At 35.6% G+C, this 25,590-nt stretch overlaps 1 protein-coding gene across 1 annotated transcript in view; it reads left to right on the top strand.

Moving 5' to 3' along the window:
* The window catches only part of RYR2 (ryanodine receptor 2), a 347,696-nt gene that overhangs the window by 277,188 nt on the left and 44,918 nt on the right, over positions 1–25,590 (top strand). Inside the window, 9 exon segments of the mRNA XM_031552189.1 lie at positions 659–793; positions 3,349–3,461; positions 8,850–8,946; positions 11,982–12,085; positions 12,687–12,738; positions 12,880–12,933; positions 22,578–22,677; positions 22,910–22,989; positions 25,155–25,231. Coding sequence (XP_031408049.1) covers positions 659–793; positions 3,349–3,461; positions 8,850–8,946; positions 11,982–12,085; positions 12,687–12,738; positions 12,880–12,933; positions 22,578–22,677; positions 22,910–22,989; positions 25,155–25,231 — 812 coding nt within the window.

Here is a 25,590-nt window from a genome sequence, read left to right as displayed (position 1 = left end):
AAAAAAAAAAGATGGGTAACAGTAAAATTGAGAGTCAGAGATCACTAAAATGGAGAAAAATATAAAGAGAAAAATTAGAAAGTGTTTTACTTCATACAACTTTTTATAATTTGTAGGTCAATAAGCAAATGCATCTTCAATTCATTTTTCATAAATTAGCATTAATTTTTTTAGTAATCAGTAAAAATAGGATTTTCTAATAATTGAAAATAGTTTAAATGCAAAAAACAGATAGAAATAATACTTATTTCCATGACTAATATCCAAAACTAAGTTACGAATAACAAAGCAACAATTTCATTGTTATTTATTTTAGTAACTGGAAAGTCGGTATATAAAATTCTGTCTATCTACCTCATATTCATTACTTTTCCTTAGATAGTATATTCATCACTGATAATAGTTGGCCCATGATAATTTGCTCTTTATATGATTATAATTATTTTAGTTCCTTGGAAGCTGTTAACAAATATTGCACAAATCAGTCTGTTTTGTTTCTTGTGTTCTTCCAGTGAACATAGTGGGCACTGTGTGGATTAGGGTATGGTTCAGCAAAATAAAGTGTTTCTTTTGTCCTTTGAAACAATTTCTGTGTTAATTGAAGTGTTTATCGCTCTATTTTGAACATTGGTTACGTGTGAAATTTTTTTTCCTGCAGCTTGAGGATCCCGCCATTAGGTGGCAGATGGCACTTTACAAAGATTTACCTAACAGGACTGAAGATTCATCAGATCCAGAGAAGACTGTGGAAAGAGTTCTTGATATAGCTAATGTACTGTTTCATCTGGAACAGGTTAGGGATATTTTCCCAATTCCATTGCTTCTTATTCTAAACAAAAGTGTTGTATTTTCACCTGACATATTTAATTTTATATTCTTTTTTCTTTCATTTGATAGCTACTGTTAACATACTTTCCCTTGTGGTTTTTAATGCAATATCTTGTGGTCGTATTAATCATGTAATGGTTTTTCAGCATCTCCAACAATCATTTATTTGGAAAGGATCTAGTAACATCTATGTTTCAGATTCTTTCTGGTGTGTTGCAGTTAACAGGAAGTGATCACTAAATTGTTCCTGCACAAGGAAATGCAAGTAAAAAACAAGATTACTGAAAAAACATCTTTTTTCCCAAGATTCTTCAATTATGTAAATAACAAGAAACTTAAACTATCTATATATTTTGGAGTTGCATATTTGAGCTATATAAAGTTTTATATAAAGTTGAATAGTCAGATTTGATATACAGAGTGCTATTTACTATATACCACTTAGAAAAAAATCTAAGTGCATACTACAAATCAAAGACTACTTGAAAAATTTAGTTTTCACGTTTCACTTACTGCTATGTATTTTTCACTTTTCTGTGGTTTCAATATTTTGGTTTTTTTTTTGTTGTTGTTTTTACTACTTTGCTTATTTATTTGTTTTTCTGTGTTAGGTTTTTTTTTTTTTCCCCCAACTATTAATTTAGAGAGTTTGTCCCATAGCTTTATTGCTTTTCTGTAGACAATTGCCCAGGTCTAGTTGTGCTTTTTTTTTTTTTAAGATTTGTTTTGTTATATTTTCTTTTTTCACTTGCCAAAATTGACAATCCTATGTTTTTACAATATTATTTATTATAATGAACACTGGGACTGTTTCTATGATAATCTGAGGTAGTCCTTTGTTCTCCGCATTCAGTCACTCTGACCTTACGGTACTTGTAAAGATCAGCACTTCAGCTATTTCTTCGTGTTTTCTTTCCATGAACTATTAATTTATTTGTTTTTGTTGTTTTCAGAGATCTGCTTGTGTAGGCCGAGGCTATTTCTTCTGGGAAAGTATAGAGAATTTTATAGTTGTTTGTGAAGACATTACTAATTATCTAACTTACACATTTGGATTTGTCTGACTTCTAAATTGCTAGGACTGACTTTGTTGTGTGTTTGCTGTGATTACTTTTCTATGTTTTCTCATAACAACTCATAACTTGCTTTTTATTTTTTGAAAGGAAGTTATTTTAGTATGTCGCCATTTAATCTTACAAGTGCAATTCCCCAGCTTTACTGAATGCTTTGTGGCATTTTCAGTGTGTTTAATTAAATGTTTATTGTCTAACTGTGAATTATTTTTTGTATTTCACTAAACTAGTGAAGTTACCTCTGATAACTATGTTTTCCTGTTTGAATATTGAGTGTTTATAAACGTTGTCATCACTACATATTCTAAGACAAAATATGTCACTTTATTACAAGTGAGAATCACCAAGTCTTTCAGCTAATGCTAATTTCCATTGACTGTTCTGATGTTGCTGGGAGTCAGAGAAGTTAATATTCCACTAGCAGAACTGTCCAGTTATTCAGTCAGGCTATGCACTTTAGCATGCTGTTGGTGTTCTGGACCACAGTGAGAAACAGGTCCATCATTGTATCTCTCCTGCTGAGACTGTCTACTACCTGGTCCAGGAAGTTATCCTCAGTGCATTTGAGGAGCCACATGGATTGCCTATAGCTCACCATGCTAATTTTCCAGCAGATGTCTAAGTGGCTGAAGTCCTCCGGCAGCTGGAGGAAGAAGGCTTTATCAACAGGCTCTGCTTGATCAAGCAGCCTGTAACATGCACCAACCTCAAGGCTCCCTTTGTTGCCTCAGTCTCTAACTCTCACCCAGAGGCATTTAACTTGCTTATGGCCATTCTTTAGGGACAGCTCTTCACACAATTCGTTTTTCTCTCTTCCTTCTCTCCTTCTACATCTGTCCCTTCTGAACAACTTGCAGCTACCAATAGCCACATTCCACTCATGGAAATCATGTGTGTGGTTTTCTATGATATTTATATTCATGAAAGTGATTTAGTTCTAAGTGAATCACTGTACCTATGTCTCATGTTAAAATACAATTCCTTTCCATTGTAGCTGGTCATGATAAACATTACAAATAAAAGCTTGATAGTGTTTAGAAAAATTCCCTCTGGGCCGCTGTGGAGGTGTGCACTCTAAGTATGTAAGGAGTTGTGTACAAAAGAAAGAGTGAAATTTCTTTGTACTAAAACGTAAGATTTCCTAACAGGTGGGCTTGATGACAATACCCTATCTGAAAGATCTAAGAATTAGGGTTGATTAAAAAAGGGGAATATCTATGCCATAAAAAGGAAGAAAGAGTTTGATTTGATGTTGTTTGGGTTGTCTTTTTTCTTCTTTTTAATTTGTCTCATCACTTGAACTCTGTTTAGAACACATTTTCCCATCTATAATTTTTGTTATCTTTCCAATTGATTTGTTATCTAACATTTTTGTTGTTATTGCTATGCTCAGGGAGTAGAGATACTGTGACAATGTTTATTTTTCTGTATATATTTTATATAACAGGTTGAACATCCTCAGCGGTCCAAAAAAGCAGTTTGGCATAAGCTGCTGTCTAAACAGAGGAAAAGAGCAGTAGTTGCTTGCTTTAGAATGGCACCATTGTATAACCTGCCAAGGTAAGAGCTGTATCTGTTCTATCACTGCCAAATGTGTTTATGTATGTATAATGCTATTTGGTGAGATCTAAAGGAAGAAAAATATGCAAGCAATGCCTGAGAAGGTAAGTAATAACTTACATTTTATGGTGCTTTCTTTTAATAGATCTCTTTAATATACATTTTGAAAAAAATGATGATATCATTTTAAATCTGTGGTTCTCTACTCTTGAACTTGTTCCACCTTTCTGTCCTGTTATGCTCTCTTTTTTGAAAAGTGGATGTCTTTCACAGGAGATAAATACAAAAATAGTCATATTGGGGTCACTGTATTATAATCTTTGGAGATGAATTTTCTCCTAAAATGTAGTGTAACTCTGGTTATGTACTTTTTAGGAAAGATAGGCTTGAAATGCAAGATGGTTGAGGCACTCTATGTGAGAGAGCAATTGGAATGAATCAAATTCTGCCTAGGGATGAATGATGTACAAGTTTAGAACTTATGGGTGAGAATAATGGGGAAAGCTAATACAGGTGACACCGTTGTGGGTGTTTACTACAGGCTGCCTTATCAAGAGGAGGAAGTTGATGAGCCCTTCTACAGACAGCCTCATGATTCTGGGCACTGGTTCTTATGGGGGACTTCAATCATCCTGATATTTGTTGGATAAACAACACCACCAAGCACACACAGTCTAGCAAATTCCTGCAATGCACTGAAGATAACTTTCTGATGCAGGTGGTGGAGAAGCAAACAAGGAGAGGTGTGCTGCTGGACCTTGTTCTTACTAACAAGGAAGGTCTGGGTGGGGATGTAAAGGTTGGGGGCGGTTAGGGATGTAGCAGTCATGATATAGTGGAGTTCAGGATCTTGTGTTGAAGAAGCAAAGCAATAAGTAGGACTGGAACCCTGGGCTTCGGAAGAGACAATTTTGACTTCTTCAAGGACCTATTTGGAGGTATCCCATGGGTAAGAGCCTTGTAAGGGGACCCAAGGGAGTTTGTTGATGTTCAAGTACCCCTCCTTCCAAGATCAAGATTGGTGCATCTCTAAGAATAAGAAATCAGGAAAAGGTGCCAGGAGGCTTACATGGAGGAGCAAGGAGTTCATGGAAAAGCTCAAATGAAAAAAGCAATTCTACAAAAAGTGGAAAAGGGATCTGGTCTCTTGGGAGGAATATAGAAACATGGTGGGATGCCACAAGGAAGGCTAAGGCCCACTTGGAATTAAATCTGACAAGGAAGGTCAAGGAAATGAGGCTTCTTTAAGTATGTCAGTAGCAAAAGGAACATTAGAGAGAAGATGATTCTGCTACTAAATGAGGTGGGTGCCCTGGTAATGAGCACTGAGAAGGTAGAGTTACTGAACACGTTTTTTGCTTCAGTTTTTACTACTAAGACTGTCCCTTGGGAATCTCAAATTCTGGACATGAGAGAGTCTGGGGTATTGAAGACTTCCGTTTGGTTGAGACGGAACTGATCACAGAATGTCTAGCTGAAACCAACACACAAAAATCCATGGGCTCCATCAAGATACACCCATGTGTCCTGAGGGAGCTGACAGAAGTGACTGCCAAACTGCTCTGTCATCTTTGAAAGGTCTTGGAAAAAGGAAGATGTGCCTGAAGACTGAAGGATAGCCAGTGTCACACCAGTCTTCAAAAAGAGCAAGAAGGAACTAGGAAACTACAGGCCAGTCAGCTTCACCTCCATCCCTGGAAAGGTGATGGAACTACTTGTTCTGGATGTCATCCCCAAGAAATTGGAAGAGAGTAAGGTTACATGTAGTCATCAGTATGGATTCACCAAGGGAAAATCATGCTTAACCAACATGGTAGTCTTCTGTAATATCATCACTGGCTGGGTAGATGCAGGGTGAGCAGTGAATGTTGTTTACCTTGACTTCGGCAAGGCAGTTGACACTGTTTCCCACAACATCTTAGTAATGAAGTTTAAAAGCGTTGGATAGATGAGTGGACAGTTAGGTGGATTGAGAACTGGCTGAACAGCAGAGCTCAGAGGGTTTTGATAGGCAGAGTAGTCTGGTTGGAGGCTGGTAACTAGTGCTGTTCCCTAAGAGCTGCTTCTAGGTCTGGTCTAGTTCAACATCTTCATCAGTGATCTGGGTGAAGGCACAGAGTCCACCCTCAGCATGTTTGCTGATGATACAAAACTGTAAGGAGTGGCTGACATGCCAGAAGGCAGTGCTGCTATTCAACAAGATGTAGGCAGGTTGGGGAGTTGGGTGGAGAAGAACCTGCTAAGATTCAACAAGAGAAAGTGTAGAGTTTTCAGTTGGGGACAAATAACCATATGCCTGTCTTGCTAGAAAGGAGCTTTACAGAGAAGGAGCTGGGTGTCCTGGTGGACAGCAGGCTGGCCATGAGTCAGCAGTGTGCCCTTGTGGCCAAGAAGGCCAATGGTATCTTGGGGTACATTAAGAAAAACACAGTCAACATGTTGAGGGAGTTAATCTTCCCCCTCTACCCTTCCCTGATGAAGCCACATCTGGAGTACTCTGTCCAGTTCTGGATTCCCTAAATCAAAAAAGGTTAGGATCATCTAGAAAGAGTCCAGTGGAGGGCTGTGAAGATGATGAGGGGCCTGGATCATCTTTTTTATGAGGATACACTGAGAAACCTGAGTCTGTTCATCCTAGAAAAGAGAAGGCTGAGAGGTGATCTCATCAATGTTTATAAATAACTAAAGTGTGGGAGTCAAATGGATGGCGCCAGGCTCTTTTCAGTGGTGTGCAACTACAGTAAAAGGGACAACGGACACAAACTGGAATGCAGGAAGTTCCATACAAAGACGAGGAAGAACTTCTTTATTGTGAGGGTGATGGAGCACTGGAGCAGGCTGCCCAGGGAGATTGTGGAGGCTCCTTCTCTTTAGATATTCAAGACTTGCCTGAACGCTTTCCTTCTAAATCTGCTGTAGGGAACCTGCTTTTAGCAGAGGATTTGGACTTGGTGATCTCCAGAGTTCCTGTTGAACCCCTGTGTTTCTGTGATTCTGCAGTGTCTTTTGGGAGGGTCTGTTCCAGGCACAGAGGAGAGGCTCACTGGTCTCTAGTTCCCTGGGTCTTCCTTTCTCCCTTTCTTAAAAATGGACTGTCTTTTCAGTCAGCAATGACTTTGTCTGATAGCCACAACTTTTCAAATATGATGGAGAATGTCTTGGCAACCAGATCTGCCAGTTCTTTCAGGATTCCAGGATGCATGTCACTGGACCTTGTAGAATTATGCTCGTTCAGTTTTGGGAGGTGGTGTATTGGACTTACTCTTCTCTTACAGTAGGAGAGATTTTACTCCCACAGTCCCACATAGGGGTTCACAGATATGAGGTTCAGGGAATGTGTGAGAAATGAGAATCCTGTCTGCCACTGAAGACAACTGAGGCAAAGAATTTCAGTATCTCAGCCATCTCCATTCTGTTATAGTCATTTTTTCCATCTCATTTATGAGATGAATTACACTCTCTTTGGCCAGTATCTTCTGATAAATGTACCTGTAGAATCCCTTTTTGTTATTTTTCACATCTCTTGCCAAATTCAGTTCCATTTTGTCTTGGCTCTCTGGATCCTAACTCTGCATGTCTAGGCAGCAACACCTATTCTTCCCAGACACCCATTCCTGCTTCCACTGCCTGTATATGTCATTCTTTATCTCTGACCAGCAAGTCCTTCCTCAGTCATGCTGATTTTTTTGCCTTCTCAGGCACCTCAGAAGAGTGTCCTTAAAGAGTTGCCAGGTCTGCTCTGCTCCTTTTTCTCTAAGGACAGCTTCCCAGGGGATCTCATCTGGCAATTCCCTAAACAGCTGGAATTTTGCTCTCCTGAAGTTCGGAGTCCTGACTTTGTGGTTTTGGCAGGCTTATCTTCCTCAATATTGCAAACTCAACCAGGCCATTCTCACTATAGCCTGAAGTGTCTCCAATCTTAACATCTTTCTTGAACTCCTCTGTGTTAGCTATCAGTGTGTCCAGTAACACTCATCTTCTGGTTGATTTGTCTAATAGTTGGATGAGTAAGTTGCTCCCAACACACTCTATGAGCCTCTGGAATTGCTTGCAGCCTGCTATATTGCATTTCCAGGAGACATCTGGGTGTTTGAAATCCTCCATCAAGATAAGAGCCCGTGAGCACAGTTTCTTGTAATTGAATCAAGAAGGCCTCATGTACAGCCTCTCCCTGATCAGGTGACCTGTAATAGACCCCAGCCATCAGGTGTCCTTTATTAGTCTGGTCTCTGATTTTCACCCATCCATCCCCTGCAATTCTGTGATAACTATTGAATTACCTCTATTATTTGATGCAATATGTTCTATACACAGGAAATAAACTGGTGCTATTTATCTGAAAAGTAGTCTATCTTGAACTTTGAGGAAGAGCATTTCTGTTTTTCTGTTAGGAAATTATGCACATACTATAGTTGTTTCACATATATTCCTGAGGTTCCTTTATTTTCCTTTTGTTCAAGAAAGTTTAGAATCTATAGTCAAATGAGTCTTAAAGTCTTAAGATATTCAAAGGAACAAATGTACAGAAAAAGCAAAGCAATCTGTGTTTTCATGCAGTTGCTAAATAGTTTCCAGAACAATTATATGAGATATATTCAACATAAAGTAATTACTAAGAATGCATATTGTTGTTATCACATTTAGTATGTGTATCTGAGTCTGTCCTGGGAAACACAAGGGTATGCAATATCATACTAACCTGAAATGAAGTTTTCTTGGCAGCTGAAAATAGAACAAAGCTAATTCCATTTGTAGCCTCTTACTTCCAATGAATAGATCACCTGTATGTAACTGACATTCCTATATACTTCAATTGTACTTCTTCATTTTCAGTATATAAGACTGAGAGTTATTTTAGATGATTAAGTAATAAAATTCTTCATCTTTGTCACATGGTCTGCTTTGTATTGAATCCTTAGGGGGAAAGAAACCACACAGCTCATTCAAAATCAAACAATTTAAGATTTGAAATGTGTAAGTCTAATCTTGAACAATTAAAAAAGTTCTTGAGCACAATCCAATGTTATCCATTGCTGTTATCTTAGTATTGAAATTAAAATAATATTTCATTTTAAAATAAAATTCACTAATGTGGCAAAGTTATTTATTTCGTTAAAGTTCTATTTCTATTCTATTTTTTACAGAAAATGTTATTATATCTTAATATAAAATTTACAAATATTAATGTGTAACTCTTTTGAATAGAAAATTTGAATGTAAAGACCAATTTTAAAATCAATGCTTTGGACATGGTTTCCAATAGAAATTCTACTTCTTTTTAAAATGGTAACCGCAATGTATGGACAGTTCTTCAAGCAAAATGAAATCAATATTGACCAAATCTTCTCTTTATGAATTTAAAACGTTTGTTTTAACTATCCTTTATAGGCACCGAGCTGTCAATCTCTTTCTTCAAGGATATGATAAATCTTGGATTGAAACAGAAGAACACTATTTTGAAGACAAACTGATAGAAGATTTAGCAGTATGTCTGGGTGCAAAGGGTTGTGGGAATGTATTATGGATTAACATTCATCTTGTATAATCATAAGTCTCTGAGACATGTAAGAGGTTATCTGAGCTATCACTACTCAAAAGTGTGAGCTATAACCAAGACATTCTGATACATATTAAAAATCACAAAAACACTAGAGATTACAGAATTTCCTTAGGCAATCTACCTCGGGGCTTCAGTAACATCATTATAAAACTTTTTGTCTATGCCAGCTGCTGATATTGCCTTTCTTCAACTGCCCTGTGCAGAAGGGGAACAGTTCGTTGCCTTCTTCACACTTAATTTTTATGTTTTTGAAGACATTATAACCCCTGGTAAAGCCATTTAAGTCAAAAGACTAGAATAGGAAACCAGAGGAGTTCTAGTTTTAGATGAGTCAGTTCCTCAGATATAGATGTGAAAAGGTTGTTTGCTGGACTTATCAGTGCATAATAGTACTATTGGATTGCTGGTCATGGAAATAAGGATTTTTACCATCAGTCAAATGTTAGACTCAATGCCTGATAATCTCTGGGGTGATTTTCAGTAGAGACTTGTGTCCTCATCCTTTTATAATCATCTCTCAGAAAACTAGTTTTATGTGAGGGTTGGGTAAGAACTAAGATAGGGAATGACTGTCCTAGGAAGTTTTTTTCCATCTCTGTCAGGGCCAAGTCAGTCTTCATACAATAAAGAGGGCCCAGGCTCTTCAGGAAGGGGAGAAAGGAAAGAACCTTGAATTGTGTTGAAAATTAAAAGGCCTGGTGTTTCTGAACGGTTCAGATATCGAGTAGAAAATAGAAACAAACCAGGGTTCAGAGAGTGTAGCCAAGAATTCTCATTCTTTAGCTCTCTGTAGTCAGCAACTATAATGTACTACGCCTTAGTGTGTTGTTTCACAGTACTGAGAATTTTAGACTCTCTTTTCTGTTAAGAGGAAATAGTTCAAAAGAAGAAATGCAATGAAAACTCTGTCTGAAAACTCTCTCCTTCCTGACTTTGCCAGACTCAGACCATCCAGACCAGTGGAAAGGACATTTTCTGTGTGTAGGAGATGAATGTTTAAGTGCATGATTAGGCTAACACAGATCTACTTCCTGAATCTTCTGTCTATAACTCTTTTTATACAAATTTGGTAACACCTTTCCTGTATATGAAAAAACTATATGTGAGTGCTCTATTTAAGGAGCTTAATTCTGCTTGTCCTTAATTCTGATTCAACAGTTCAAGCCTCTAGTGAAGCTAGGCTTTTAGAGTTGGAAATGAAAATCATAACAAAATTTAAAATTCTTTTGTTTACATTGGTTTTAGGAAATTTTGAACTTATGTGATAAATTTATTGTTAGTTCGTTGGTAGGCATCACTGAGCCATAATGACTTATGAGAACAACGTGTTTAATAGATGATTAATAATGAGATTTCATTAAAAGTAACTCTTTTAGATCTTAATGCCATTTAGAAATGGCAACTAAAACTTCCATGACTTACTTTTTTTTTTTCTTACTTTAAGTGCACTTTAAACTTTTTAAATTTAAGTAACTATAGGGCAAGTGCCAGGAAATGCTTTAACTTAGTGGAGAATTTTATTTATTTATTTATTTATTTATTTGAATTTAATCTCTGGAATCTAATAAATTTCATGAAATATTAACAGAACTTATGACGTTTTCTTCATCAATTTTGGTAATATTAGAGAGGTTTTTTTGAATGATATTGTTATGGAATGCTGCCATTTAATTAAAGAGAAAGATTAGCATCCTAAATGAAATTGAAATAAAGAGCAGAAGAGCATCCCCCATAATGGCAAGATGTAATTCCAATTATATTTTGCTGTGTTCAGATTTTGTTATTGATACTGAAAATATGGTCATGTGAAGTGAACTTTCCATGTCCAGCATAACTGTCTTTACCTATAATAGAAGTAGTCTAGTTAGTGAAACAGTCATTGTGATTACACGTCGAGAAGAAGTGAATTCTCATCTACAATTTATGTTTAGTAGAAGTGAGAGGAAAATGATAACTTCACAGACATATATGAAATGTAATAAACAAAGACATCTAAAAGCGAGGAACATTTTTGAGGCAGCTTCTTGGCAATAAATAATCCTTTTTACTTACACCTGTTACATGGCCAGTCCTTGTTGATAATAGTTAACATCTGGCATTACAATATTTCCTTTTTACTTCTACAGTCATGACAGTGCATACAATTCTTTTTATCTGTATTGCATTGAATACTGCTAGGTGAAACTTGAGAGGAAGGGTAGGCATAATTTATATAACCAATTTTGTGTGACCTGCAAGATGCTTTGTAAAAGAAAAGTTAAATAAACTGAAGCAATGAAAATACAAAGTCTGAAATATCTTTTGGGAAAAGATGGGAAGTCAGAGGTCAGAATTTGGCATAGATCCTTTTAAAACATTGTTTCAGTCATTGACATCATGATATCTAGAAGAAATTTTCTTCCTAGCGGAAGCTAACTAGAGCTGTACTAAACCGGAAAGACAAAATAAACATGGGGATGGGGGGAACAAGAAACAACTTTGTATGTATTCGTATGTATATACAAATAATTGATTGATATAAAACATTTATTATACATTATTGATTTGTCATCATTAAAATTCTTCGTTATTGTTGTTGCTAGATATGGCTCCTTCTGGATAACGCTATTGATGAGCTTCAAGTTTGAATAGTGTTTCTCAGGGAACATTATACATGGCATAGCAATTCAAACAAAAGATTTTAACTTGTCACCTTGTCACTGATGAAGCTTGTTAACATAGAGAGAAACAGACTACTATTTCAGAATTCGAAAATGAGAGCTGATTTCTATGAAGAGAGGAGTTCCCAAGCTTTGCACATAATGTAGTCTTCATGGTGTAGTTGCTTGTCTCCTCCTGACTGACCATGTCAAGATAATGCATGCAAGTGTTTAATGCTTAAGAAAGAGAAAAATAATTTTCACAATAGATAATTTAATATACTTTTTTTTCTTAATCTTTATATTATTTTTTCCCTGAAGAAACCTGGAGAGGAACCACCAGAAGAAGATGATAGCCTTAAAAGAGTGGATCCATTGCATCAACTTATTCTGCTATTCAGTCGAACAGCCTTAACAGAAAAATGGTAGGGGGATAGTGTGAAATAGTATGCTGGGTATATGTGTACTTTCAGATTACTTCTGTATCTGAAGTTATCTGTCTTTAAGTCAAATTGCATGGTCTAGACCAGAACATGTAGATATGTACACATGGTGAGTTTGGATTACACTGAAACCTCTCTAGTCTGTGGTAGTATGTGAAGACATTTTAACATGACTGATAATAAGATTTAGTGAGTTTCACAGAGACACACAGATGCCTCATAAACTTTGTCGTAGACATGGATGCTGTACTTCTGGCAGCATTCAGGAATTATTATCTCTTCTGAGTTCCTTTTATAAAATGATACTCTAATTATTAATTATACTTCTAGACATAATTGAAAAATTAATCATGCTCTCTTCATTGGAATCTGGTTTTGTTTTTTTTTGATGTCTGGGCACTGTGTTTGTAGGTAGTCTTACTTTTCATTTTGTATTAGTTAATCAAGTCCTCATTTTCAAAAAAGATTTTTGTAATTGTGAGCATGGAAATACTTTAAGTGATTTTTAAGGTGCTTAAAAATATTTTTTGAGTGCCATTTCTACTATTATTGCTCTAATCTTCTTTCTTTTTTCTTTCCCCAGCAAACTGGAGGAAGATTTTCTCTATATGGCTTACGCTGACATTATGGCAAAGGTAACTTTTTCATTACCTCTTACGTCTTTTTTGTTTTAATAACATTAATGATGAGGATCAAGAGAAATTCTGTATTTGCTCAACTAATCCTTAGCCTTTCTTGAGCTTATTAGTAAATGTTTTCTTTTTGTGTATTATCAGAGTTGCCATGATGAAGAAGATGATGATGGTGAAGAAGAAGTGAAGAGCTTTGAAGTAAGATTATACTTCTCTTTCTTTGGTGGTATTTTTCTTGTTGATGTTTGTTTTTTTTTCTGTATTTTTTTTTTCTTCTCATAATAAACATTTTTCATAGCTTCCAATTGACATTTATGTTTCTTACATAAATACATTCTTGCATGCTTACTGCAGCTTGTTGTGGCAGTGAACTACATTTCAGAAACTGAATTGGCAAATATAAGTCATAAGATTCACAACAGTAAAACAAAAGCAGATGTTTTGTCACAAAAAGAAGATTTATATATAAATGTAGTAGTTTAACACATCTTGCATGTTTAGTTGATTCACTTTAACTGTTTAGTTGCTGAAGGGGAATATTATGGTATTTCTAGAAGTCTGATAGCAACAGACTATATCTTGCAAGGTATCAGATTCTACTTCAGTTTTTACATGATAAAAATACTGAAATAACACAGAAGCAGAAGCCATTCATATTCAGTATCAGTAATTTATGCAGTATTTTTATTTTTGCATATACAGTAGTACTTGATAAAAGATGATTTTTAATTTTTTTATGAACGCTGCCAAGCATTTTCTTATCTTGAAAATAGGAAAGCTGTATTTATTGTGGATTAATATAGAGCTTTTAGTGCTCTGCTTTGCAAGAAGAAACACAAATACATGAGTTTATTGCAACAGTAAAAGATGTGAACCCTTGTTTGCTCTGTGATCTGTCTCTCTTTTTCCACCAAGAAAATGAAAATCAAGAGAAATTTGTTATTCTGAGGGACAGTGAAGAGGCTTAACTTGTGAAAACTTTGAGGATATATGATTCTGACATTAAAAGCTGTCTTGTATTTGCTAATCAATTAATACTTGTATTTAGTACACTTACTAAAGCACAGAAACAGGAAAAGCATGATTATATTCTTTTTAATATTTATAGATATAATGATTTATCTGATATGAAACCATGTATGCTGTTTAGATTTTCGAGGAGGGGTTTGGGGCATGCTTACAATTAACTCTCATTGTTTTGTACATATCAGATGCTATGTATGGTTTTTAAATGGTGTATGAAATAGCAAGGAACTGCTGTAGTGTATGTTTCCTGTTTTGCAATATACAGAAGTTAGAAAAAATACCAATTCCTTTTAGTCCCTCCAGAATTGTAGAACAGCTGAATTACAAATTAAACTAATATATCATTTTCTGTTTTGTGATAAATAACTAATTGTGATTCCAAATTTCCATGCTCCTTTTTAATTTATTTTTGGAAATGCAATGTATAACATTATCATTGACTAAACAAATTTCTGTAAGTTTTTGTCAGTATGCTAATGCATGCTTATTAGATATTTAAAAGATTTATGTTTATAAATGCAAAAGTGTATAAATGAAAAGTCATTGAGTTGAATGTACAACATTACAAGTAAGGGTTTAATTAGTACTCCTCATCTGAATTACACTGAGTTTTTTGTTTAGTATTCAAATTTATCTTTTGAAAGATTATTCTTATTTGTTTACATTATTTTTTTCTGTAGCTATGAAACATCTACTCAAATAATGCATTAGCTCTTCAAAAAACAATTTTGTGTATGTATTTGGTCAGTCACTTGCCTGCAGAAAAAAATTTTGGACTTCTTTTTCTTATTGCTATTTCGCTTCTTGTCCTTGCCCTTCCTTAAGGTCACAGGATCCCAACGCAGCAAGGTAAAACAAAAAAATGTGTGTGTATTTGTCTGGGTCTAGTTTTGTGACTTTTAGGCCCAACATCTTGAATAATTTCATCTAAAAGGTCTTGAAAACATTTCTAACATTTTTGTTCTAGCATGACATCTCTCCATCCAACCCTTCTTGTGTGCAGAATCTATTAAAGACAGCAAGAATTATTTAGGAGAAGTTCATACAAAAATGCATCGCCATTTTGGGGAAAACTGAATCTCATTTGGCTTGTTCATATTGTTTTATTTTTCTTGCTTTTTGTGCTTTCGTTATCTTCTTTCTGGTTATAATTTAATTTGAATGATTTATCTGATATACATGGCTCTGAAGGGAAAGTCCTCTGAAGGCACTTGTCTTCTGTATCTTAGCAGATATGCATTTATGATAAAATATCAGAATTGTTCATCCAGTATTTGTCACAATGATCTCATCAGTTATATTGTATTATCTGTGGTTTAGATCACTTGGAGTAGATGGAGATCTTAGCCTTCAGTGTCATCATACTTGATAGAAACTCCCTAACTACTCCATAACTGCAGCGATTTCTTTTTGTTTCATGCTTTCTCTAAAATCTTAGAGGCAATTGGTGCAAAATTTTGCAGTTGTAATTAGTATAGTGACTCAATTTCTTACCTAATCTTACATGACTCTCAACAAAAGTCTCACCACCCATTTCTAAAGGATTGGCCCATAGTTCAAGCATCATTTTATCAGCATGCTTCATGCAAGTAGTCTCAGTTTCCATTGTTGAATCAAACTGCTTGCTGATAATACTGCAAAGCTGATGTTTTGAGAAGAGCTATAGCATGTGTGGTAGCTATTTTTTGGTTCTGAGGCTTTTAAATGGTTATTTGGTTTGTGGTTAATGGAGGCTAGACTAAATAGAGATAGGCTTGAGATAGGAATGCACAGATTTGCCTAATGATGATGTTCCCAGCAGTGGTTTCAGAATTCAGTGCAATATGGCAATAAGGGGATCTAGTTTTCTCCACTGGAAAAAAATCAAGATCTTTGTGGTTTTGGATTTGCACTTACTAACAATCAGCTTGCAAAAGAAAGAATTTCCGATAGAACTTCAGAAAGAGAAGATGTACTTCAAGATCTATTTCATTCTTACTCCTTTGAAAGTTTGCTCAGTTCTGTTACACCTTCATACATTAAAAGCATTAATCTAGAAGATGAATGTACTCATATAGACTTGCAAAGAATTGTTTAAAAAGTATCATAACTGCTACAAACACATCATACTAAAAAAGCCCAGAAGAAAGTGTGTAGTCAGTCTATGTAGTACAGTCTTTATTTCTTCTGCTGAACTATTCAAACAGCACTTGTCTGGCACTTTGCCTACATGGTTTCCATACACGAAATGTTGTATGTTCCTTTAAATGAGTCTGCTTTTCTGATGCAGATGTGATTTCAAAAGGAAAAAGGTACAAATTGTTGCTTCCTTCATGCGTGACAGGAAACTGTTGTAAAGTTGTAAGACTATTTATGCCAAGTGTCTGTGTGCCTTTGTGTATTTCTGTCTGTCTGCTTGCCTATCTTGAAGTACAGTGTTAAGTCTGTACTGGGTTCTGTCCTGTTCAAGATCTTTACTGATTACTTGGATGAGGTATTGATTTCACTCTCATTAAGTTTGCAGATCGCACCAACTTGGCAGGATGTATTGATTTACCTGGGGGTAGGAGGGCCTTACAGAGAGGGATCTGGACAGACTAGATTGCTGGGTTGAGGCCATTGGGATGAAGTTCAACAAGAACAAGTACAGTGTCCTGCACTTTGGCCATAATAACCCCATGCAGTTCTATAGGCTTGGAGCAGAGTGACTGGAAGATTGTGTAGAGGAAATGGACCTGGGGATGATGTTTGACACTTGTCTGAACATGAACCAGCAGTGTTGCCTAGGTGGACAAGAAGACCAATGGCATCCTGGATTGTAACAAATGGTGTTGCCAGCAGGAGCAGAGAAGCGATTGTCCCTCTGTACTCAGCCCTGGTGAGGCTACACCTCAAGTATTATGTTCAGTTTTGGGCCCCTCACTACAAGAAAGACACTGAGGCCCTGGTATGGTGTGTTCAGAAAAGGGCAGCAAAGCTGGTGTGGGGTCTTGAGGGCAAACCTTGTGAGAGGAGTGGCTGAGAGAACTGTGATTGTTCAGTCTGGAGAAGAGGAGGCTTGAGGAGACCTTATTGCTCTCTACAGCTCCTTGAAGGAAGGTTGTAGTGAGGTGGAGGTCGACTTCTGCCACATAACTAGCAATGGGACTAGAAGGAATGGCCTCAAGTAGCACCAGCAGAGATACAGTTTGGGTGTTAGGAAAATCTTCTCCAAAAGAGCCAACCAGCACTTGAACGGAGTGCCCAGAGAGGTGATGGAATCACTCTCCCTTTAGGCATTCAAGAAACATTTAGATGTTGTACTGAGGGACATGGCTTAGTAGGAAATATTGGTGGTGGATGGGCAGTTGCATTGGATGATCTTGGAAGTCTTTTCCAAACTTGCTGGTTCTATGGTTATATTTTATTCCATACTCGTATGCAAGTAAGAAAAAATCTGACATTCACTCAGGATGGGAATAAAGCTCTTCTTGTCCTCTAGACTTTAAGAATGTGGCTGATGTTTGAAGTACTAAATCTTTTCCCAATCAGATCAAACAGAAACATTTGGGCAAACTCAGAATGTGGCAGAAATGAGGAGTGCATTTTATCTGCAATTTTCATGCTCATGCTTTATGCAGTGTAGTCTCGTTTCTCTAAAAATAATCTGTTTCTGAATCATTGTGTGGGCAGTCTGGAGGCCAGAATACAAATAAGCAATAAAGTTATCTATTCTTTGCAAAATCACAGAAATACTGGGGTTCCAAGGGACCTCAAGAGACCACTGAGTCCAACACCCCTGCTAAAGCAGGTCCCTACAATAAGTCGCACAGGTGGGTGTCCAGACGGGCCTTGGATATCTCCCTAGAAGGGGAGACTCCATCACCCCTCTGGGCAGCCTGTTCCAGTGCTCTGTCACCTTTACCATAAAGAAGTTTTTTCTTAGTAGGTAAAGGAGCCATTATTCTGAAACTTGTTGATGTTTAAATAAACCATTTTTCTTTTTTGCAACTGGTATTTGAGTCACCTCAAATGAACCTTTAGTTTGAGTTCTTTCTAGAGAATTTCTGTAGAGATAAGAAAGGTACAAGATGAAAGTTTTCATTCTGTGATTACCTGTAATCTTGCTTAATTTTTGATGCCTAATCCAAAGCTATGAGAATAATTTAGGATAATTTAGAAGGTCTTTTCAGTCTTTCCACTGATGAAGATGTCAGCATGAGTCTGTTAGTCTTGTGGTAGCATTTGGTCATTTCTCTGTTCTTTGAGCAGATTATATATTTCTGTACAGAATGGTATGCATATAAAGTTCAAATAAAACTGAGAATGTTGTTAAGAGAAGAGTCTTAAACTGGAGGACAAGAGACTACGTAGAGCACATTCTGAAGGAGACTATCTGCTGGCTGAGGAATGATGCCATTCACCCCTGGGGTCAGATTGTTGAAGGAATACTTTGCAGATGTTTTTTTCATGAAGAGGGACAAGCTAGGAAGTTGTTATAGCCAGAGTGAATGGCTTTTCTGCCTTACACTTCAAAACACAAACAGATTTACAAAGTGTTACTACTTACCTACTGTGTGACATTGTGTCTCTATTCTTTCTTATGTCACGATGTTGATATTGTGCTATTTTTTATTTCCAGGACCTTCTTTGTCTTGTTTTCTTCGTGTGCTCCCCCATCAACCCGTGCCCATTTTCATCAATCACTTTTTTTTTTAATCATAGACTTCAGCAGAAAATATTTTCTTATGTTTTTTTTCATCCAGTTAGAGAACTTGTGTCCACAACTGGACAGTCAACCCTTCACTTGTCATTTGCTTCTGCCTATTTGCAGTGTTTGGATTCTCCATAATCTAGTTTATAATATCACTGACTTAGGATCAGTGCAATTAATCCTTATTATAAGGTCAGTTGTTTCTCAGTTTTTATTATATGGCTGCTTTGGGTTATATGAGTAACATAACCTACAACCGATTATGGGAAGTATACTACAAAAGTCTTAAAGAGAATCTCTTTACAAAGTGAATGATATATCAAATACCTGTGGTTTTAATTGGGTTTCAATTCAGGAACATGGTAATAAATGATTATTTGAGTCTACTCATTAAGATAATTCAACATGTGTTCTGGCTGCTTTTGTCTTCTGTGTCTGTCAGCATTGCTTCATGCTACGGTGTTCCAGCTGCGCTGATGTGGTATTTTGCAAGAGCAAAGAGCACTCCCAGGCATGCCACAGGGTTCTGTGATTATTTTAGGTGCAGTAATTCCTTAATTATCTTGCCAAACCTATTGCTCTATGGAAGATATGGTGCTTCAGCTAAAGAATTCAGGTCTAGTCATAGTGAAATATTCTAAATGATCCATTAATTTTGTGGAGTTTTTCATTTTTAATTAACATAGAGAGTTAAACATCTATCTCAACTATTCCAAGTATGTCAGGTTTATTACCCACCATTAAACAAGAAGTAATGGCACAGTTTGGAAGTAATGTGTGATTTGGTAGCTATTATTTGTGTCAACAGGGGAAAAAAAAAAAAAGAAAAAAAAAGACTGGAAACTGAGAACACAACCACACAGATTTGAAAGATCCCAAATACAATATTTTTCCTCTTTAAGACTCATAACATATTAATTCCTATTTACCTGAATGAGAATTGATATGATGAGACGTCATTATCGATAAGCAAGAATATGTTAGCAGTAAATAACATATGAAAGAAAAGTTCATTGCAAGAGAGAAAAATATAATTGAATGACAGGGTAAACATGTCATTCATCAGTAAAGATACTGCTGCAAGCGGAAATGAAGAAATTTTTGCAAAAAGGAAATGTATATTGAGGGATTGTATGGAATATTTTTGAATTTATGAAGGTATTGAATTAAGATAGAGTACATCAAAGCATATGTTCACTTAGTAATATTTAATAAACACCCTACTGCAGGAATTCTACCAGAATTACTACATTCAAATTGAGTAGGTTTAGTTTTGAGGAAATTAAAAAATTACTTAGAGACTGCATGTATCTAAGAATATGGCAGTTAATTCATGAAGTTGTTTATCACTTTTAGTGATGATGCTTAAAGAGTACTTTCAAAGGTTTTCAGAAGTATTTACTGATGCTTTACTAGTAGTATCAACTGATAGAAGGTTTGTAAATATGTGGTATTGTGATATATCAGCATTCATTAGCTGTAGAAAAATACATAGAGGAAGAAAGTACAGCAGATGACAGAGAAATGGCTTTAGAATTGCAAAGAACAGTTTTACTAAAAATTCACTTCTAAGATTTTTTTTTCTTCTAGGAATTTAGTAATTTTCTTTTTAACTTACTACTATATTTTGTCATCTGGACTTTCAGAAATTCCTTTTTATTTTTCCCAATTTGTGTTTTTGGCCTGTAATTTCTTAGTATCAAAAAAAAAAAAAAAGACTTGAGTCTCTGCTTTCAGTGTGATGAAAATGCTTCTTTGTCATGGAAGCTTGCTGGAGAACATCCGTAATGTGCGAATACATTTCTAAGCTTTTTTTCCATATAAATGTAAAGCACACAAGAAAGTTTTGAATTTATTTATTTATTTATTTAGATTAATTACTTCAAGATTTCGGATCAGATGAGACATTTTTACTTACTGTTGTTATGATTTTAGTGAATGCCAGAAAATTCAAGCCACTGGTTAGTTATTCTGGTAGTTTTCTTGATGTTAACTGGCAAGCACAATAAAACACAAAACCCCAATCTGTTATGATAGGTAACTATTAGCAATAAGTGTTCCCTATAGAAAAGTGGATAACCTGAGCAGCCAGCAGCTCTATTTGTGTTTCATACCTTCTATGGATTACTTACTAAAAATCAGTGCTGCCATGTAGCAGGATTTATACCGCTCTGCTTTCCCAGCCTGACTTACATTTTTATGTATTAATGTTGCATAGGGAAAGCAACAGAAAGAATGCAATGACAAGCTGAAGAAGGCAGTGTGCTATTTGGTGGGATTTATCACCAAATGAAGGATTGTTTTCAGAAGAAATTGTTGTTGATTCTTTTTTTGAGTTTTGTTTTGTTTTGGTCTACTCTGATTACGTAAACAGCTTGATATCTCATGAGAAATGCCATCCTTTTGACTTCAAGTTCGTCAGCAATATCTGTTTCTTCTGTTCTGCTATAGTGCCATTGCCAGAATTGTGCATACCTACTTTTTTAGTCTGGAGATTATACAACTATATCCTTAGTGTACCCATTTTTAAGAACTCAAAAATATTGTATATGAAAGTAGTATATCTGGTAGTAGGCTTGTGAATAATAAATCTCGCAATGAAAGACAACTTGAAAGATTGTTGGGTCTAAAACAAAAATTAACTCTGAATAGGAAAAGTTTTTTTTTAAAAATAAACAGTGATTGATGCAAAGGAAAATATTTCATTGTAGGTGTATTGAACCTGTGATGCCACAATTTTCTAGTGGTGTGTGTGTGTGCGCACACATAGGTGCATATGTGTGTATGTTTCTGTTTTGTTTTCATTGAACTCCCAGGAAGAGGTTTAAACATGAAGGCAAAACTTTTAAACTTTAGCATGGCTAAATATAAAGCAAAGCTGCCATATTTTTTATTTTTTTTTCTTTTTGTCGCCTCCATCTAGCTCGTTACTTAATTTAAGAAAAAAAGAAAGATACAATTTAACCATAGGAGAGCTAATAGTGTGGAAAAAAAAAAACCCTGATGAATTTTGTTTCCGCAGCACGATAATATCAAAGATTTAAGAAACAAATTTGCCAGCCTCGGCGAGAACTCTCTGGTAACAGCATAAATGTCTGTGTTGGTTTGCTTTTGAGTTAAAGGTTTTCTTCATTCATTTAAATGCATTTCTCTTTTTCCCTCTTCTTTTTTCTTTTATTATTCATACTCTCTATATAGCAAGCCTTCATTTTTTAAACCTCTTCCATCTTCCAATGTCTTTTTTTCTGTAACTTTGATGGAAAGTTTATGGCAGCAAAGCTGTCATTCTGGCTACTTCTGCTGCAGCTGTTCCTGCTTTTAGGTCATACTTGTTTTGGGCGGTGTGATTTTGGACATGATACTAACTGATTGTGTCATGTTCCTGTTGAGTAAGCTTTCTACCACGCCATCTGATGGACTCACTGTCATAGGGCTCTATGCAACGTCCATTTTGCAACTTATACTGCTTAGTCATCCTCAATTGTCCAGCAGACTTCAATTAATTTTGTGAAACTTTAAATTCATCTGGAGTTAACTGTGCCTTTATGTTCGCTCCTTATGCTCTTCTTTGTTTTTTTTTTAGTAGTAGTTTAAATTATAAAGAACAAACTTCACCATTGCTCAAGCAGTGCCATGCAGTATTGTTTGTTGCCGCTATAGGATGTGAAATATAAAAGCACAGTGCATTCTGTCAAATACTCTTTTGGTAGGGTGGGCAATCTGTATCGTGTTGTAATGAGAAGTTGTAAAAAAAAATGTGAAATGCTTTGGTTACTGTGGTATTCAGCAAGAACTTGCAACTCAAGAGCCATATGCTGAGCAGTATTAAGTTATGGTCCCACTGTAGAAGATTGAGTGTCAACTGTTGCACATATGTGCAAGTTTTATATACGCAGTATATATATAATGAATATGGGCTTTGAACTAACCTAATTATTTACAATTGAAATAACTCTTTTCAGATAAACTACTAAAAACATTAAAGAAAAATACCAAGGGGATAATATTTCTTGAACATGTTAAATATCTGTTGGATAGCACTGTCTGTGTTAAGTTGGTCCATGATGTTGCCATAGAGCCCATATACTAAGAGAAAACCAAAAACCTGAAGTTTTCATCTTAAATGACTGGAATTTTTATTCAGGAAAAAGAAATGGAAAAGCAAAAACTTCTGTATCAGCAAGCCAGACTGCATGACCGGGGTGCTGCTGAGATGGTTCTTCAGACAATCAGTGCTAGTAAAGGTAATTTTTTTTTTAATTGATTTCATAATATTTCTGATGAACTTTGAAATTGCAGTTTTTAAAAAGTGCTCACAAAGGTCTTAACTCAAGCTAGCTAGCATGAAACGTACTGTTTTACATGAGAAACAGACATGTCCCTCCTGATAACTGTCATTTAAGTCGGTGCATGAAAAACTTGATAGAACATTCTTGCTTTAAAGTGCGATCTAAAATTATTTTTTATAATTTTAAGGTGAGATGGGGCCAATGGTTGCAGCTACCCTGAAGCTAGGGATTGCCATCTTAAATGGAGGAAATTCTACTGTTCAGCAGGTACAGCATTCATGTATTTTCACTCATTCTAGTCAGTACAGAACTTTATTTAAAAAGCCCTTATTATTGTAATGAATTTTGTAGTAAGACTATTTTCAAGGGCTATTTATACTCTTAATGTCATCCCCAGAGGAAACCAGTTTACAAAATAATATCTTGTTTGCTAGATATATTCTTTTTATCTATATACATAATTAATCTGCAGAATGCAAGGCTAAAATAAATGTTTTTCAGTTTGTCTGGAATGGAGAAACTTTATGTTAAACTGTTATGTCTTGCAAAGAATTTTGTGAAATAATTTTTGAGGGAAGTTTGCTATTGTCTTGTAGACAGCAGGGAAAAATTACTGGTCTCGGTATTCACAGATAAATTTTTACACATCAAAAGTACTTAGCTTATACCTTGGACAGTCTTTTTGATAAAAGCAGAGAATTGAAACTTGATTTGTTAGTTTATGGTAACATAATGTAGCGAGCAGAGGGGGGCAAATCTTGTATTTTGACAGTATTCTGTACTGTTGAAGAGAAGTGCCTCACGCAGACTACATTCAGTGTTCTGTAGTAGTTCAAGATTCCTTAGTCTGGAAGATTTCAGACTTGCCATTACTTCATTGCTCTGGGGTGATTTCAAGGAATACAGGAAACTGGGAATAGTTAGTCTGCTCTGTCAACTAATCATTGAAGAACTTGAGGAAAGCCAAACAGATAACCATTTCTGAGGCTATCATTTCCAGGAAGTGACTTGAAAGAACACGAATTATCTAGAGAAGTATCTACTTGAACATTTGCCAGTTCTTTGTATTGAACTGACAGTAAATGACTTAGAAAAATTATAATGTGTACATAATTATTTAATCTGAATTTAAAATACAACAATTCAGTTTTTTTAAATAAAAAAAAATTGTTAAAGTTTTTAATCAGACTTCAGGACAGTTATGAATCTGGTTAATATAATAATTCTTGTAGTCTAAGTTACATATATATATAAAATAAAAGCATCAATGGTAAGAATTGCTATTTTTCAGTTGCCTCATTTCTACACCTTTCCTCAGGTGTTATGTTCACCTTTCCAATTTTTCTTTGGGCCCTAGCATGAACTCCTCAGTCTTCCTTGGGAATAATGGCTGGGGCAGAGGAAGGCACGTGGAAGTAATTTTGAAAAGTCATTTGGTGTTCTTTCCTACAATTAGTTTTGTGTTGATGATGTGGTTTCTTTTTCCACCATCTTGGATCTATGTAAGGTTGTGATAATACATTATGATGTGTCTGATTTTTTTCTTTTTTGTTGGACTTTGCTTATTACCTTTTTTCCTATTATTTTTGTTACTTGTAAAAAAAGTTTCATCTCATTCAGGAAGTGAATTCTTACAGAATCACAAAATCCCTTGGAAGGGACCTCAAGGATCATGAATCTCCAACCCCCCTGCCACAGGCAGGGCCACCAACCTCCCCATTTAATACTAGACCAGGTTACCCAGGGCCCTGTCCAGTCTGACCTTGAACATCTCCAGGGATGGGGCATCCACAACCTCTCTCAGCAGCCTGTTCCAGCACCTCACCACTCTCATTCCAGTTGAAACTGATCTTTGACCACTGTGATTTTTTTTCACATCTTAGCCTCTGGTTTGATCCTGTATCTTCACTTGACAGCATATTCGTTCCAGAATCACAGAATAGATTCTTGTTATTGTAATCTATTATCAGAAGAGTAGTACTGATTACACTGCAGCTAAAACAAATGTAAAACATTCCTCTGACTACTGATGTGCTATTGCATCTAAAATAAGCTAAAATAAATTAAGGTCATGACAATCCCAGTCTGGTGCTAAATAGTAGTGAATAGAAATGTATTGCTGAGTAGTAGTAAGATCCTATTTATAATCAACACAAAAAATTCTACTGAGTTGACTTTATTTTCCACGTTTTAAGGAGAATTAAACAAAATAGATGTCTTTTTCTTTCAGGGATTTGGCTTTAAATGTTCTTTTTATTTCTGACACCTACACTTTTCTCAGCAAGACTCTTATTACATAATTTGTAAATATTAGAGATATTTTGAAAAACCAATACCACTAGCAATCTAGAATCAATATAGCATTATGTGAACTAGAATAATGTGTAGTGTAAATATTAATTCTCTATGCATGTGATCTGTTTTTACTGCAGAAAATGCTCGACTACCTCAAGGATAAAAAAGATGTGGGTTTCTTTCAGAGTCTTGCTGGTCTTATGCAGTCCTGTAGGTAAGAAAATATCTACGTTAAAAATTCATTATTTTATATTTAGGTTTTATTCTACAGGATATATTCTTTTAAAAAGAATTGGATTTTTTTTTTCACTAACAATACCCAGAGAGTGCCATGTGCTAGATTCAGGATAGAGGACAATATGGTATAAAAATCTTCATATTATATCAATCTGCCTTAGTTAATGATTTGTTTTCAGATATGTTTATGAAACTTGAATTCAGTTAGATTGGAATTCATCAATGTTCGTGTTATTTCTCTACACTTTCTTGCTTATGAAAAAGAATTGTTAATGGCAAGCTAACATGGTAAGCAGTGAAAGTCCAAACCTTTCAATTCGCAGATGGAAATCTATT

This window comes from Meleagris gallopavo, chromosome 2, assembly GCF_000146605.3.
Source record: "Meleagris gallopavo isolate NT-WF06-2002-E0010 breed Aviagen turkey brand Nicholas breeding stock chromosome 2, Turkey_5.1, whole genome shotgun sequence".
Taxonomy (NCBI): domain Eukaryota; kingdom Metazoa; phylum Chordata; class Aves; order Galliformes; family Phasianidae; genus Meleagris; species Meleagris gallopavo.
This window is presented reverse-complemented; position numbering and strand designations above follow the sequence as displayed.